Raw genomic sequence first — 15,943 nt, 5'->3', positions numbered from 1 at the left:
AATGCGATGTACCAGGCATGACAAGGTGCCAAATGCCTGCGATATTGAATTTTGCGCAATGCGCGATACACGTTCCTTCGGTCCATATCTCTTCCTATCGCGTGAAGCATGTGGGTTGCAGAGCTGCTTCGAATCAAATAAGGCTTGCTCACAGAACAAGCGTTTTCCCTTACTCATCCATCGCTGATGAAAACACAAAAGGGTAGAAGTCATTGTCGTGTAACACAGAAAACATGTGATAGCTACGTAACGTAAATTGTTTACATGACGCAGTAAAGTAATGTAAACTATCGGCTTAAGTGAGGACAAGATAGCCAAAAAACAATTGCCATTTTCCTTGACACGTTGAGCTGATAGAATGCTAGCTTGAAACAACTGCAAATAATAAAAAAAGCAGGGAGTGAATAAACATTGAGTCTTGAGAAGTTTAACTATAGGTGTTTCGCAGGTTGTGTCAGTGCATTGTGAAAATTTTTAGCACTACTCAAATGCAATCTATAACTGCGCAAACAATTTAATATTGGACTTCGAGCATCAGATCTACCGTGGCCTCTCGTTGCATAAGATAAACAGTAATTGATGCTTTACAAGCATTCGCATTAGGAAGAGTTATGAATGCGTCACCTATAGGCTTGCTCATCGTGAGCGTTGTTTCGAGTATAGAGAGTAGTGGGTACAAATGCTTGCTATATTTAACTTTCTCAGAGCACGAGGTGTTATCTTTACCAAGAAAAACAAGTAGCGAATATTGTGAGCCGCTGAAGTAGAACGCAGAAGAGCACATTCCAAATACGGGGCGATTTTTTTATTTTCTGAACTTCGAAGACAGTTTAAAAAAGGCACAAAATGCGAAGAAGTCACGTCTTTGTACCCTTTTCTGTGCTACATACTTCTACACGTGCCTAGTAGTATTCAGAAAGCCTTACCAGCTCATTCATTAACGTGATCTCAACTGCAATTGAAACACATCGTATATTTTAATCGATACGGCAGCATTTCGGGATTGGTTGCAAAGGCTATCTAATGCCCACCTCTGTGGGGAATAAATATTATGATTACTCTGTATGATTAAACTTATAGAAGGACGCGTAAACAGTAGCAGATATATCTATGTGCTTTTATCAACAGGTTATGCTTCGAGAGGGAAGCAGATTCATTTCATGGTTTCATTTTGTTTAAATATTCTTTCTTTCCGAGGGGGATAATGAAGGGGAATCACTTAGATTCACACGCAGTTGAAACAAGAGACAGAGAAAAGTTCCAAGCATTCATTTTCAGCATAATTGTTGGTATTGATTGTTCTCTGTATTTTGTGCGCGTTTTTTGTCCTTTCTTCTTGCTACTGCCATCTGTTTCAGAGATTGTTGTTATGCATCAACTCATCTTTTGTCGACGCTGCTATGGCTCATACTGGTTTCAGCATTATTTTCAAATGAATAAATAAATACGTAAAAAAAAGCACTGAATTAGGATACGAATCCGGGCAAGCGTATGGAAGTTCGTGACGTGAACTGCGTTCTTCCTTTTTCCAGCTAACGGCTGATATATTTTGTCCCCGCAAGTCGGTGTTTTGCAGGTGCCTTCGCGTCATTAAAAGGCAGACTCCCACTGTATTGCCAATATGCAAATTGTTTTCGGGGGCATGAGGGGAACGGCTATTTTAATTATGCGGGAGGCCACAGTCACACTACGACTGACATGTCACGCTATAGAACGCATTTGAAAGCTACTCCTTTAAATGTTCATGCCTAGGTCTACGTGTACAATATACTGGTATACATCAAATGCAAAGCGTAGTGGTAAAAAAGTATAGTTAGTTGAAGACGGCGATAACGTCACTATTTGACGGAGATAATATACATACACAGTCGTTCTTAAATATCATTCACTTAAGGATTATTTCACCTATATCCGATAGTAAAGCGCCCTGACCAGCGTGGTACTCAAGACAAGCTAAGCAACCCGCCTGCAAACATAAACACTGATCACCTGTGCTAGAGTGGCTTGGCTTAAAATTAAAATTTCATTATTCACACATCAATGGCCCTGACTTTCTTTTTTAGATCTCGTCCCAATCCAGCCAAATACTAGCATAGTTATTGTAGGTCCTCTTTAGCAGGGTAAAGCAGAGCCCTCGACAGGTGCATCATAATCTTGCAGAGTCAAACTTCCTGTTTCAAATGGTCTCAGATTTTAGAGTCCTTCACCTTTTCTAGCCTATTTGCTATTTCGTCACATCCAGCTACATGGTTCCTTCATCATAATCAGGTGCTAGATACAAATAAATTGAGATTATGACGTGTGACGTCCCGTAAACTTGTTCAACGGAAACACGTTGACATTTAATCACGTGTGATTTGCAATACAGCGCGCTGATGAAATAGCTTGCAGCAACACTCGACATTCCGAGCAACTGGCACGGCTGCATTGATTCAGGCGCACAGTTGTTACTGCCATCATTGCAATGTGACATGCTTTACGGTTTTCCTAGAAGAAAAAGAGGGTTCACCTTCAGTGTGAGAGGACGTAAAGTGAGAAACCGTGCGGATATAATTATAGTGAAATTTCGCGCTGGTCGTTTATCTGAGTTTTTCGAGGCAAGCACGCATTCCGCGTTGGGGTTTTAAATGAAGTGAAAGCCATTGTCTAAGCTATGAACTCTTGGGCGACCCCCTTTTCAATTCAATTGTAACGTTTTCTTTTCTTTTTTCAGAAGACCAAAAACGCTAAGGCAATATTAAATTAAGAGCCTTGTATTGCCTAGAAACGGTTAAGGCCGTAAATATGGAGGACGTGACCGCAGACACGCGCAAGTACTAACTTCAATAAATGATGCTTGTCTTCTTTCACGCCCCCGCCATCCATGCGCTTAACCTTCCTAAGTATGTCCCACTAACAAGGCAGAACGACCACGCTCGTCTATCGAAAAGCGTCAAAAGTTTTTTCCCCTACAACGGCGAGGGAACTCTAGAACAATAACGATGCAGAAGTTAAATCACACAAGTTGCTGTGATCGCAGTGGTGCTAAAGCTGCACAATCTTTCGACCCGTAAAACGAGCGTCGATTGAAATTCAATCATTGATGGTAATATCGCACGCGCTGCATTGATTTGAACATTCGTTGATCGGCAAAATTTTTTGTCAGTGTTACCTATCATATCTATATGACTACAGCACTGAATCATTCGAATACTGTGCCTTCGTATGAATATGTATTCAGGCGAGCCTTATCAAAATACTCTCCCATGAAAACGGGAAGTTCTCAACCTTCACTTTGATGTATCATGGTGAATCTCAAGTGGTTCATTATTATCTAACACAGGTAGCAGATACAGAGCGGTGGTGGTTCAAAATTACCATTTGAGAGAAGGCTAGCGCTGAGCTGCGCGAAATTCATGCAACGCTAACATTATATATACGATGAGAAACGCGTGCGACATTCCGCCCCAAGAGTATTTCATTATAGTCCCTATTACAATACAGGCGAGTCTTTGCACCTTGTGAGTATGTTGTGTACCACTGAGGTTTCTTCACGTGCATATGGCTACGCATACTGTGAGAAAGAAAAACAAGCAAACGCTGAGCAATGCCCACAGAGCTACCTTTTTTCCCCTTTCTACTGGAAGAGGCAAATGCTACTTGCACTACTGGCCCGCGGCAGGTGGGCAACGCCAAGCTATTGTGTTTACATTACCATGCAATCGAAGATGAGATTGAAGCGGAAGTGTGGTTGCAGTGCATGCAGCGTGCTGGTGGTGCAAATGTATGGCAAAACATTTGGCGCAATCGTGCGAGTCGAGCTCACGTAACACTTTGCAGCTGATATCCCAAGCGACTATATTTGTGAGGAACCAGACGACCACAAGTGCCCTCTGTGAGCCATATACGCATGCTATTCCACACGCGTTGATCGCTAAGAGACGTTGGCAGGTGCCTAAACAGAGCTACATCAAAGTAAGTGCCTTTAGCGCTGACATACTACTACAAACCTACTTACAGTGATTTCTAGCATTTTAGTTTGGCGTCTATTCTTCTCTACATCTACTTAGTGCACCACAGCTTGTTATGCTTGCTGCAGAACATATGCCTGAGCATCTAGGGAGATTACTAAGTGGCTACTGTGCTAATCTTATGTTGCAGAGTGCCAAGAGCAAAGTACTAAGCACTGACACATATTACATGCGGGGGCTCTATTGCCTAAGGGCGAAGTTCAGCGGTTCGACCAAAACCTGCCATGAAAGATGCGGGCTGTTCAACTCATTTCGGATTATGTCTGCTGCCTTTGAGCTCGCTTATGGCGACGGTTTGGCGTGCAAAATTCTGTTTACCTTGAAGCCGCATAGTTTGTTGGTTAGATCACACAAAAAAAACAGTACATTCCGAATGCGAGTACCCGCGACACAGTTTCGAGAGATTAAAATATATGGTATACTTAAAAACAAAACACACGGGCAAAGACATACTAATCATGGCCGCTACACACATATATGCAGTCACGTTTCTGTTTTTATCTGCAAAAAAATAAAATAAATGAACTATCTTATTATAGGAAATTGTTGAGATAGGTGGTTGTCGAATGTGGATAGCGGAAAGTGCCGAGCAAGTCTTACACACTACAACCCATGAGCGCGCTAGCATTACAATGTTACCTCATTTATATTTGTGATATTGTTACGCTGAGGCGAAAATACCATTACCCGGCTGCATTGCTGGTACGTTTGGCTGCTGTGAAGCATGGCTCCGCCACACCTGTCAAGCTTAGCTACACTCTATTTGTGCCCTTGAACACATGTGTTCGAAGGGCATTGGTAGTCGAATGCTGATAACCTTATTCGACTGGAAGGTCAATTTCCTGTCCTTGTACACGTAATTACAAATAAAATCTGAATTATTATTCGTGGACACCAGCCTACTTCCTGTTTTAATTTCAAGAAACATGTAAAAAAGAAGGGGTGACAAGCTAAATGTCTTTTTTTTCAATTTGCTTAAAAATGTCTATGTTCTTTAGCGCCATGAGTTGTACCAAAGCGGCGTGGACACACGGTACTCCAAATCGGAGGCTAACAGCATTTGCGGAAAATGCGAAAAACGCCATAAACCTGTTCGTGAGCATTCAAGTTAAACGCGCACATCTACATTGGACCTTACAGGTACGCATTGACAAGTGCGCCTAACAATTCATGACCCTTGAGCAGCGTCCGTCGTGTAAGCTGGTGACCGTGTGCAACCTCAACAGCGCGAGTAGGTGAAATGTGCGTCCGTAACAGTGTGCCTGTGTCCAACCTGTATCTGGAGCCGACCTAAAGCCAGGCGACAGGGCTAGGAACGGCGGGTTGGTGAATTCTTTCTGCAGCAACACGCAGAGGCCGTAAGGAGTGGTCCCATCTTCGGCGCAGCAATCTGCTCAGAGCAGGGGGAACACGAAATGCACTCAGGCCACAGCAGCGACACTGAATGAACACACTCTGCAAGCACCACGATCGGCATGCGCGAAGCACAGTCATTGCCCCGTTGCGCGACGAATGCACGCTCGAACAGCGCATACACACATTGGTGCCAAGAGCACAAGAAATCGAGCATGCAGGCGCCATGCCACAATGAAACGCCCGCAAGACACCTGAAGAGCTGGCAAGCACACAAAGCCGCGTTACACGGACGATCTCAACTCGCCTGCGCGCAACAGCAACACTGTATCCTTTGCATACGACCAGGGGGCCAATGGAAACGGAAGTGGTATCTGTTGGTGGTAAGCATACAAGGCATCCGGTCTTTCGCATTATTTGGCCAAGAGCTTGTCATTTTCTGTAGTACATTTTCGTTAGCTTGTCTACTTGGACATTCCTTCAAATCTCGACAGTCGCGTTTACCATGACGCGGAAGTCTAGGGTAACCTGGCCGCAAGTTTATTAGTACATTCTCACAACATCATCTTACAATAAAAAGCAATAAGAATGCTTTGGCATGTCTTTAAAGTAATTTTTTTTTTCTTGTATGCCAGATTTCTCCTATCTGCACTTCACATTTGCCGCTGAGTTCTTTGTATATAAGATAGTCATCTCATCTCGATGGTACTCTTTCTGGAAGTAGTGATTTTCGCATTCTGATTGGGAAACGATGGTCACAAGACAGAAGCTTTGGGAAAATACGAAAGCATGCAAAAACACTCTGTCGTTATATCTTTATTCTCTAGTACCATTTATTCTGTATCATGCGCCAAGCGATGCAACATGCTCACGACTGTTCGTCTTCCAAGCAGATCCGCCAGTAGTTTTCGGTGTCATTTGAAACCTTAAGGTCGAACGCCCGTGTCACTAAGACTACAAATAATGATAAGTAGTCCATGCAATGCTCTACATTGTACTGTTGAGAGCGTCCGTGTAACAAATGTAATATGCAAGATACAGCAATAAGCTGCAATAAGTACGTTACAGCACAAGCATGGCAGTCTCCAGCAGCAAAGATACATTGATTAACGCGGCACAGCCTTCAGAGATGCTGCCGAATTACATGAAATACAATACCTGTACACAATAGAGAAAATGTGCCCAATAAAATTACAAGTGTTTAGTAGATGGTTTCCCAATAGGCGGTGTTTACGTTTTGTATATCTTTAACCAACCTTAAGCAAAGACGAGTATACAAGCTACAGATTACTTTTGATGGCCCTGTAATCTCTGTGCAATGGTGTGTTTGGACAGCTCACATTTTTTTCTTCATATTTAATCGCTAAGAATAAACTTCCAGAAAAATTATACGTAAATCTGTATGACAGCGTTATGATTACAACAGACAGTAAATATAAATTATCCGATCGCCTCAGTACATTCTCATATCAAAAGGTGCAGAATTCTGTCGTCTGTCGAATTAGATGGTCACATCATTTCAATGGACTCCTTCAATGTGGCGCTAGAAAAAAACATTTTCGGTATTCGAAACCGTATGCTTCTATATGACTCGAAAATGAGAATGATTCAGCTCAATAACGATGAGAATATTTTACGCCTTGCAGCGCGGACATTATGTCATAACGCAACATATACAAACCAGCATCATGAGCTTCACGCAGCCTAGTATTGTCACAGAGCAAAACCAGTGCTGGTTATGCTAGTGTTCGGTGTGCACAGCGTATACATCAGTTCTTCCTAGAATTACGCCATAACTGCAATACCTGCTTCCATGAGCTTGAACTATGGCGCACCTCTGCAGTTGCAAAAATATAGGAAAAAAGATGCACTGCGGCGTCTCACAATGTCTTAAGTAAGTGTGTGATCACAGAGCGAATAACATATACTGATCGCACATTGATAATATATCTTGTAGGCCTCATTTGTGAGCTGTCGTACAATGAAGGTATCACGCAACTATATTATGAAACTGGAGCGTATTTGGTAGCGTTCATTTTTGCATTTTAATTACAGTAGTATTTGTTCGTTGGTGCAAAGTTATATTTAATTCGCTCAGTAGTCCTGCAGTACTCACCTAGGCCGACCGAATCGCGCATAGCGCAGTGGGCGCAGTCTTCAACAATTCACTTTTTAAAGTTACCAGTACCTCGACGCCTAAAATACGAAGTGTGATATCACTGACGAGAGGATCACATGAAAATTCATGCGAGCGCAATTTTAAGCACACATAATTAAAGCATGCTCTAGCAACACAATCAGGCTCCGCACTAGCTTAAATCTAGAGAACGAGAGCGTAGGGGCAGCGATGAAAGAGCACATACATGTATCAAGGCTTCAGCCTGACGACTCGGGCTTGTAAAAAGCATAAGCAACGTTGGCCTACGACCCCACAACAATGACCACGTAGAGAAACATGCAGTGAAAATGCATATAGAGGCGAATGCATATTAGGAAGCAACGCAAGTACCATGCAGGAGTCTGCAGATGCATAAGCAACTTTGGCCTGTATTAAGCTCCTGTAGAAAGTCTGTAGTTCTTGTATGTGAATGGTACACTTCATGATACGCATGTCTCAAGCAAATTAAAATAATTTCCTTTATACTTGAGCGATCAAATTGTGTTCAAAGCGCACGTAAAACACATAACTATGACATAAGCAAAATTTGTGTCTGGTCGCAGTCTTTCCCCATTCGTAGTACACACGTGTAGTCAGGAAGTATAAACGTGCGGCTAATGAACTGAAAAAAAACATTAGGCCACACTACAAATGTTCCGAACACTTACATGAAGCAGGGGTGCATCAATATACAATTTATGCGATGTGTTGCCGAATGAGAACTCATTCTTTTTCTTCATAGAATGCGTTTTAATGTTCACTATATCAGGAAGTATGAAAGCTCCATAGGGGAACATTAGCATTTTTTTTGCTGCATGTGACACTTCATTTCAACAAAAAGAACTTCACTTGTCCAGTTACCCAGACAATACGGGCAAACCGCTTTGCCAGCTTTGTTATCCATTGCGTGAGTCTGCGGCAGGACAATTTGTGAAGAAACGATAAGTAAACAAAACATACAGGACGAAGCGACATTGCCGACAGAGGCACTGAATTGTTACACGTGGCTCAATAAACAAAATAAACTATACAGTAGGCACAAAAACCCGCACGTGCCGTTACACCACGAGAAAGTCATTGATAATTCAGCAACCCTTGTCTTTCTTCATCGCTAATCCTGTCTTCTCTGCAGTTTACGCAATGGTGAACCGAAACCAACCAACTCAATTTTGTATGTTCAACTGAATGTGTTCGAAGCGATGTGTTCTCAAGATCGGTATGAAAGCACCAAGTGGAGAGACACACAACGTTCTGGCGCAAAGTAATATTTTTTTCTTTACACTTTTCTTTCGTGTCCTTTTTCTTGTCATACTATGGAATACCTTCTCATTTCGCTGGATGGGGCCGGACGTAGTGTAGGCAGCCCGTATATAGCCTGCAACGGTATCGCATGTAAAACATATTTTGTGAAAGTCCCTAGCGTTCCCTTCCAGAGGCAGCGGGACCTCCATGAGCATACTCTCCGTATAGTGAATCACGTTAAAAGTGGGGGTGGCCGTCAGTTCCTTGTTTTCCGAAACGATTGTTTCTCGATTTGAGCTTAGCGAAAAGTATTTTACAGGTGAGGTGATCGCCAATTGTTTGTTAGTTTCCGAACGCCAGACATTTGCCCTATTCACCGACAGAATGACTCTTCGCCGCGGCACATGCTAGACATTGCGGACTGACACTGATGTCTTCCTATTTTGAAGTTTTCCCGGTTATATCAAACGCAGTTTTGTCACAAACAACTTTTTCGCTCAACTGAATTGATTACATTCCAAAAACATTTTTTATCAATCGTAAATTACTAGCAATGCCTTCTGTATGAAGGACGAAAACATTCTTGTTCATGAACTATCGGAGAAATTACAAAAACTACACGCCTCAGTTTTTCGCAACCGTGGCATATATTTGCAGCTCAAATAAGTTCTTTAGCATGTGAAGACGTGGCTGCATGCATCATCGATGTTTTTCTGAGACAGCAGAAGGTACTGCTAACGCTTTTAGAGAGATTTCATCGGGCGTCACTACTAGGGTACATTGTGCATCCAATATTACTTCTATATATCAGTTGCATTTCCCATTGTGTTCTTTGGCACAGGATAAATGTCCTTTACGAACGTAGGAGTTCGCGCTGCAGCCGACTAGAGCCACACAGTTACGGGACAAGGCTAGGAACTTCACATCAACCAGTTCGTCGGCAAGCTGTTAAAATAATAGGCTCTTGTGATAGCTTCGTCCAAATTTACTCCGGCTGTCACGCCAACCAACTAAGTGGTCTTCGAACAAATGATTTCTTTAGGTTAAATTTTATTAGCATTCAGACAGCCAGAAAGGTAGGCCTCCATGTTCTTCCTAATTTAAAGCCTGCCAGAATCTTTTCCAAGCCCTAAGCATTATTCTGCAGCATGCAGCTGTCACACAAAACCATGATTGGGTGTCTATATTATGCATTATGAAAACGAAATTTAACGAGTGGCTTCACGCTAGATAATCATCGTATCCAGCCGAGCGCAAAAGATTAGCTAATAAGATGTTTCTCGGTACGAATAAAAAAGATCCGGCATGTCCTGCATGGCAGAGGGGGCGCACTAACGAGGCCCCTGGGACGTCATTAGGCTTGGAGTACGAACCAAGGCCTCCGGCATCGGGTCGCGTACTAATTATGCACTCCCCACCCTCCCCCCCCCCCCCCGGAGAAGAAAATGCAAGGGGCTACTGCTGAAATGTGGCATACTGGGCTGCATTATTCAAAAGACGCGACATCTGCCGATGAGGCGTGGGATTAACGTATATCTAGCATTGCGTTGACCGTAGGTGTACTAGTGGTGGTCTTTAAGCTCCACTTCATATAGTATCTAAACTTGTTCGAGCCACAGCAGCTTCCCCGTGGAGTGCCGTTCAACCGCTCTAAGGACATCGTTGTAGACACGAACCGGCGCACACAAAAATAATCGTCTTGGTTGCAAGGCAAACATGCTCGATAATTACTTCTGCGCTCTTCAAAAGCTTCCTCAAAATTCATTGTTTTCGCACATAACATGAGCTGAAAGAGGTTAAAGAATTGACAACGTAGACGTTAATACCTGAATATCTACAATAAGTCCTATGCTAACGAAATGGATCTTCGATAACATTACTGGAGCATAAGCGTAACCACAGACATTGTTCAGCGCATTTATGCAATTGCTATGCTTTTATCACATCAGCAACATCCACGCCTTCTATATACATCTTTATATGCCGCAAGTTTCGTCTGTTGACGATAGTAATTTCTGTCAGTGCTCACCTTCAATATGGAGTTCTGCATATACCTCTAGTAACATAATTAGCAAGGTCAGCGTATTTTCATAACGCTTATGGTTCTGTACAAGAATAAAATAGACATACTTCACCTCAATGCGGCCTTATCCAAATTTCACCAAGCTCTGAGCAGCCCGCAACTTCATTCAAAATCCTCCTCTCGTTCGAGGGCACTTACCATACTATTCCCCTTTTTCTGTTCACGAAGCGCTGTGTGCCAGCCTAGTTTCTGCTCATACTTTTCTTCACTCTGGCTCTACCATTACCGTGACTTATGGACTTCAACATCCAGCGAACCGAGCGGCCGTGAGCTGCAAGCGAGAACAGTTTCCATGGAAATGCGTCGGTAATTCCCTTTTTTTTCGCGAATGAATAATGGCGCAGGTGACCGTCCGGCACAGGCCCCATCAACTGGCTTAGACGCGATTAGCCACACGTCATGCACCCAGCAGCATCACATTTTCCTGCAAAACCTCAGTAAAAGTTATTTGCGATATTTGTAGCATCGGACGTTCATGGAAATGAACAATGTTTGTTGGCATGCTGGACAATTTCTGGGGTGCTTTCAGAGATAACAAATGTCTGATTTTCCAGATATCTGTAGCCCTACCTTGCTCAATATTTCCTCTTTCATTTCGTATCACCAGAGATAACTCTTAAGTATTCAGAGGTTGTTGCGGAACTGCATTTCTCAGTAATTTTACAGGATCAGGTATCAAAGTATAGACGGAGTAAGCCTGGGCGTGAGACGAACCACTCGCTTCGTCGTGACGCAGTGGCTTTGACCACACGCGGAGATAAGAGTTTTGATAAGGTGAACATAGGTTTCCTGGTCAAACTGCACCGTAAGGAATTCTTTTGTTCTTGTTTTTTTTCGCTCATGTTCACTGATTGGCCTGACCTGTCGAAGCTGCTATTTCTGTGATTTCTAATTTTGAAGCTCGTAGACGGTAACATACACAGCAGAGAAACTGGCATACGGGATTTCAAGCTCCGAATTCTTGTGCGTACGATTGCATAGGGCGAATTACAATTGCCGGCACAGTCTTTCGATTGAAGCGATCAATAAAAAAGCTCCAAGTAAGTGCGCTCACCGTCCGAGTTTCGTTTTGAGGCATCGGAGATGTCTCTGGCGACGCTGTCCTCGCTGAAGCTGGCCGGAAGCCTCCCCGAGTGCATTACATTGTCCTGGCTGGCGTTAGAGTCGCAGTGGTAGCGACTCCGGGACATCGGGGAATGCAAGTGCGACGGAGTGGCGGGCTGTCGGTGCCGACGTATCGTAGACAGCCTGCTCACGAAAGACGTGTTGTGCTTGAACCTACGGTCGCCGCGACGAGAGAACCATGCAAAAAAAAAATAATAAGTTCCTGGCTCTCGCAGAGAGTGTGTCAGCAAACCGCAGCATCATGAAGCACGAAATACGAAATATGAAAATGGGGCATCTGCAATAGCGGCACTACATCTGCCCACCAGAGAGCCACCAGAAAAATTGCACGACAAATGACAGGCTCACCACAAGAAGAGCCACCGCAGCCCACCTAAAACTGTTGACAACCGTTCATATTATATTGCCCTCATCTCTAAAAGGTGCCTGTTTTCTACGCGATTCTTTTTTTTTTCTCGAAATTTCGTAACGAGAGTGTGCAATTCGGAAAGGCTTCGTACACTTCTCTGTTACCACGATTGTTTTATTCATGATTTTCCATCAGCTGCAGTGCCTTCTCCAAGGCACCATGTAGTTATTTCAGATTATTCGGCACATAAAAAAAATTGTCGCAGTTTCGTCCGCAAATTAGTGGACAGCTGTAATAAGTAAGAATAATAGCATTATCGGCTGTGTAAAATTGTTTTCACGCGCGCACAAGCAAACATGAAGGCATCTCACTCGATGACGACGGAAACTCACTGTCATAACGCTGGAGTCAGTAAGCGCGGCAGCAGCAGCGAGCGAAACGACTTTCGTGCTACCGCTCGCATCAACGCGAAGTAAGCGAAAAAGCAGCGCGCGTCAGACTCTGTACATGTCGCAGATGGCTTTCAAGATACAGCGGCCCGGGCCGGAGCCCGCGGACCCATGGGCCTCCCGGAGGAGAACGCGCACCCCTCCCTACCCTTCCCGGTAGGGAGGGGTAGGCGGTACACGACGCGCTTTTTCCCGTTCATGCACGAGTGAAAGAGTGCGAGGGGGAGCCGGCGATCGCCGCGGCTCAGCCTCGCTCGCTTTTTCTCGCACATACAGCACACGGCGCGCGGAGACCATTTTATCGCCCTTGGACTTCATGCGGATCCTCACGGCGTTGGCGACGCCGACGGTAGAAATACGCGTGGAGTATCCGTGTAATTAATTGCTCTAGCAATAAAAGACGCAAATCTGTGTGTGGCGGCCGTCAGTGTCGAAGTGCAACGAATATTTCAATTGTTCTCTATACGACTGATTCTACGGTTACCTCGCCAGTGAAAAGCGCTCAAGTATGCCTCACGTCACGTCTTCAACCATTGCAAAACGTGCGAAGAAAGCTCGTAGTCTGAGCACACTTTAAACCGCGGTCGCTATCAACATCAGAGAAGTCGAGCCCACGGGGCCTCCACGTGCGGCATTTGACATTCCGCTCAGGTGATGCCCGAGTGACTATTGTTGCGCTCGCGTCATTGCCAAGGTTCACTGAAAAAAATATGACTTTGAAAATTAGGATGCATAGGCCTCAGTCATGCTGTACAACTACCCTGCACGTGGTGCAGACGCAAAACAAGCTATCGGCAGTGATAAGGCAATGGAAACTATTACTGGAGCTTCAGTATTAACAAGGGAATCTATTGCTGTGGCGACGGCAAGTTCCCTCTTCAACACTTCATCTCCACGCTGATGCTTCCTTTGTTTGTCTCCTGCTGATTTGTACAAGCTTCCATCTTCCGCTCACCCCTTCATCTTTTTTATGAGTGAAAACGGAAGTAACACGATATTCGAGTGCGGGAACCGGAACAACACATCTGCCCTAGCCACCTAACCCCGGGCGGAAGTTATTTGTTACTTGCAATAGCAAAGCCAAGTTTGTCACAGTGTGGGAGAGTGAAGGCTCCTATGGCTATCGACCAATTATGTCACAAAAACTGAGTAGTTAAAATCCTTTTATCCATATAAAAGCGAGAAGCCCAGCATATATACACTTTTGGCGAGGTCATCACGGTTATGATTACCGTAAGTCCCCACTCCTAAGAAACAACGCCTAGTAAACCTGGAATGACCTTACTCTGCATGGACAAAAAAGGGGACGTTCTTTCATTTTCCAAATTACTACCGTTTTTGCACTTGACACAAGAAACTGGAACATGAATGCGCTTTATGACCACTGTGCATTTGTTCGATATAGCATTCAGCATTCGTGATCAGTGCAAAAAATTGGGTGCCTGGTGTATACTCACAGAATTCCAGCACCTGGGGCTGGCAGGTCCAGTCTGTCTCTGCGCTTTGTGCTTGTGAACGACCCTGAGGCATAGCTGGACATGGGGTGCAACAAGACAAAACCACACAGTGCGACAGTGCGTGACAATAGCAGGCAGCGCAAGACCCGTGCTTGGAGCCAAACGGCAAGGATACATGAATTTTCAGACATGCAACAATGTTTGATTTATATTTTCGCATTAAGAGAAAGTTTTATTTCTGCCGCTCCTGTCTAAAATAAATAAGAACATTTCCTTATTCTTGGTGTCTGCTTTAGTTATCTCGAGGTTCTCTTTAGTTATGTTGCACTTAAATGAAACACTTAACATCTAGTGGTTGTTAGGAGGATAATACTCAATCGATCAAAAAATTGTTTAGCATAATAGTGCCTAAGAGCGGTAATATCACTAATGAAGAATACTGGCGCTATAACGTAAAACTATTCCAAACTTTTCTATTGAAATTCTGCAATCAGCCCTCCGCGATTGGTCAAAACTTTTTTGGACCACCCCCCACTTCCCCTGTCTGTCACGCGACGTCACGAAAACCGCGATTCCTATCAGATATGACGGGTACCTCTCATCACATATGACGGGTCCCTATCAGATATGACGGGTACACACTGATTATGCATCATTTGATTGAACAAAATAAAAGTAGTTATTTGTTATTCGGCGCCTTTTCTCCTTAGGCCCTCGGCTATTGGTCAAAATATTTCGGGCTGCACCCGCTTCATCTGCCTCTTACGCGACGTCAGAAAACCGCAAGAACTTGCCGCGTAAAAGTGACGTGTACGCTTTAAAGATGCATTAATATGCCGAACAAAACTGAATTTTCCTCTGAATAGCCGCAGGCTGCCCTGTTCCGAAAGGAATAAAGGATGGCTGCCGCCGATCGCTCAGGCACTGGCTACTCGCACCTGCCGGAGAGCATGTGCTTATTTGCGTATAATAAAACCTATTGCGTGGCCGCGCAACGTTTGCGAGCTCTTTCGGCACGTTTACGACCTCGTTTTGCAAACTCTTCTTTGCTGAGGATTTGTTTTAGCGTCATTCTTAAGCTTCCGTTACATGCCACCACGATTTTCGACCAGCCATAGTAGTAAGTGAAAGCGGACCAATCGCAGACGCCGGCACCATCCTATTTATCCAGTTATCGATTTTCATTGCAGTGGCTTGGCCCTATTAAACGCCTCTCTACTTGAGCGTGCTTCTCGCCTCTTGTCAGCCAACTGGATAAGACAAGCCGCTCAGTGTAGGCAATGTTAGTCGTTTTTCAAGCAAACAAAAATGACCTCCTATTAAATGAGGAGAGCGTTTGATTGGTCTGTTCAGACAGCCCTGCGGGTGACTCCCCGATGCTTGCGTCGGCGGTTACGCAAATTTGACGTCAGCATATTGGAATAAAAACATATTGGAATAGCTTTACGTTATAGGGCCCTACAACTCCGTAAGTGAGCAACAATGAACATCACAATTCGGCGAACTGCATATATTGGAATGTTTATTGCGGAGGGAGAGGTATATACATTGCTCTCGCACATACGTTGTAAGTATGAATTGTGCAGAGCTTGCGTAAACAATGTAATAAGTTGACATAGATTGAAAAATTTTATGTAACTTATTCTTCCGCTTCAGAAAATCTAATCGATTCAGTTTGCAGATCTCCGAAGATTTCTTTGGTGAATATTTATGAATT

At 44.0% G+C, this 15,943-nt stretch overlaps 1 protein-coding gene across 3 annotated transcripts in view; it reads right to left on the bottom strand.

Moving 5' to 3' along the window:
- Window positions 1-15,943, bottom strand: part of LOC135899233 (potassium voltage-gated channel subfamily KQT member 1-like) — a 307,969-nt gene that overhangs the window by 33,505 nt on the left and 258,521 nt on the right. For 2 of the 3 annotated variants that reach the window (XM_065428502.1, XM_065428504.1), the window contains exons 8-10: window positions 14,227-14,301; window positions 11,901-12,124; window positions 5,284-5,400 (exon numbers count right to left, since the gene is read on the bottom strand). In XM_065428502.1, coding sequence (XP_065284574.1) covers window positions 5,284-5,400; window positions 11,901-12,124; window positions 14,227-14,301 — 416 coding nt within the window. The remainder of the gene's footprint in view (window positions 1-5,283; window positions 5,401-11,900; window positions 12,125-14,226; window positions 14,302-15,943) is intronic. The other variant, XM_065428503.1, reaches the window with a different exon arrangement.

This window comes from Dermacentor albipictus, chromosome 5, assembly GCF_038994185.2.
Source record: "Dermacentor albipictus isolate Rhodes 1998 colony chromosome 5, USDA_Dalb.pri_finalv2, whole genome shotgun sequence".
In the NCBI taxonomy this organism is placed as follows: Eukaryota; Metazoa; Arthropoda; class Arachnida; order Ixodida; family Ixodidae; genus Dermacentor; species Dermacentor albipictus.
This window is presented reverse-complemented; position numbering and strand designations above follow the sequence as displayed.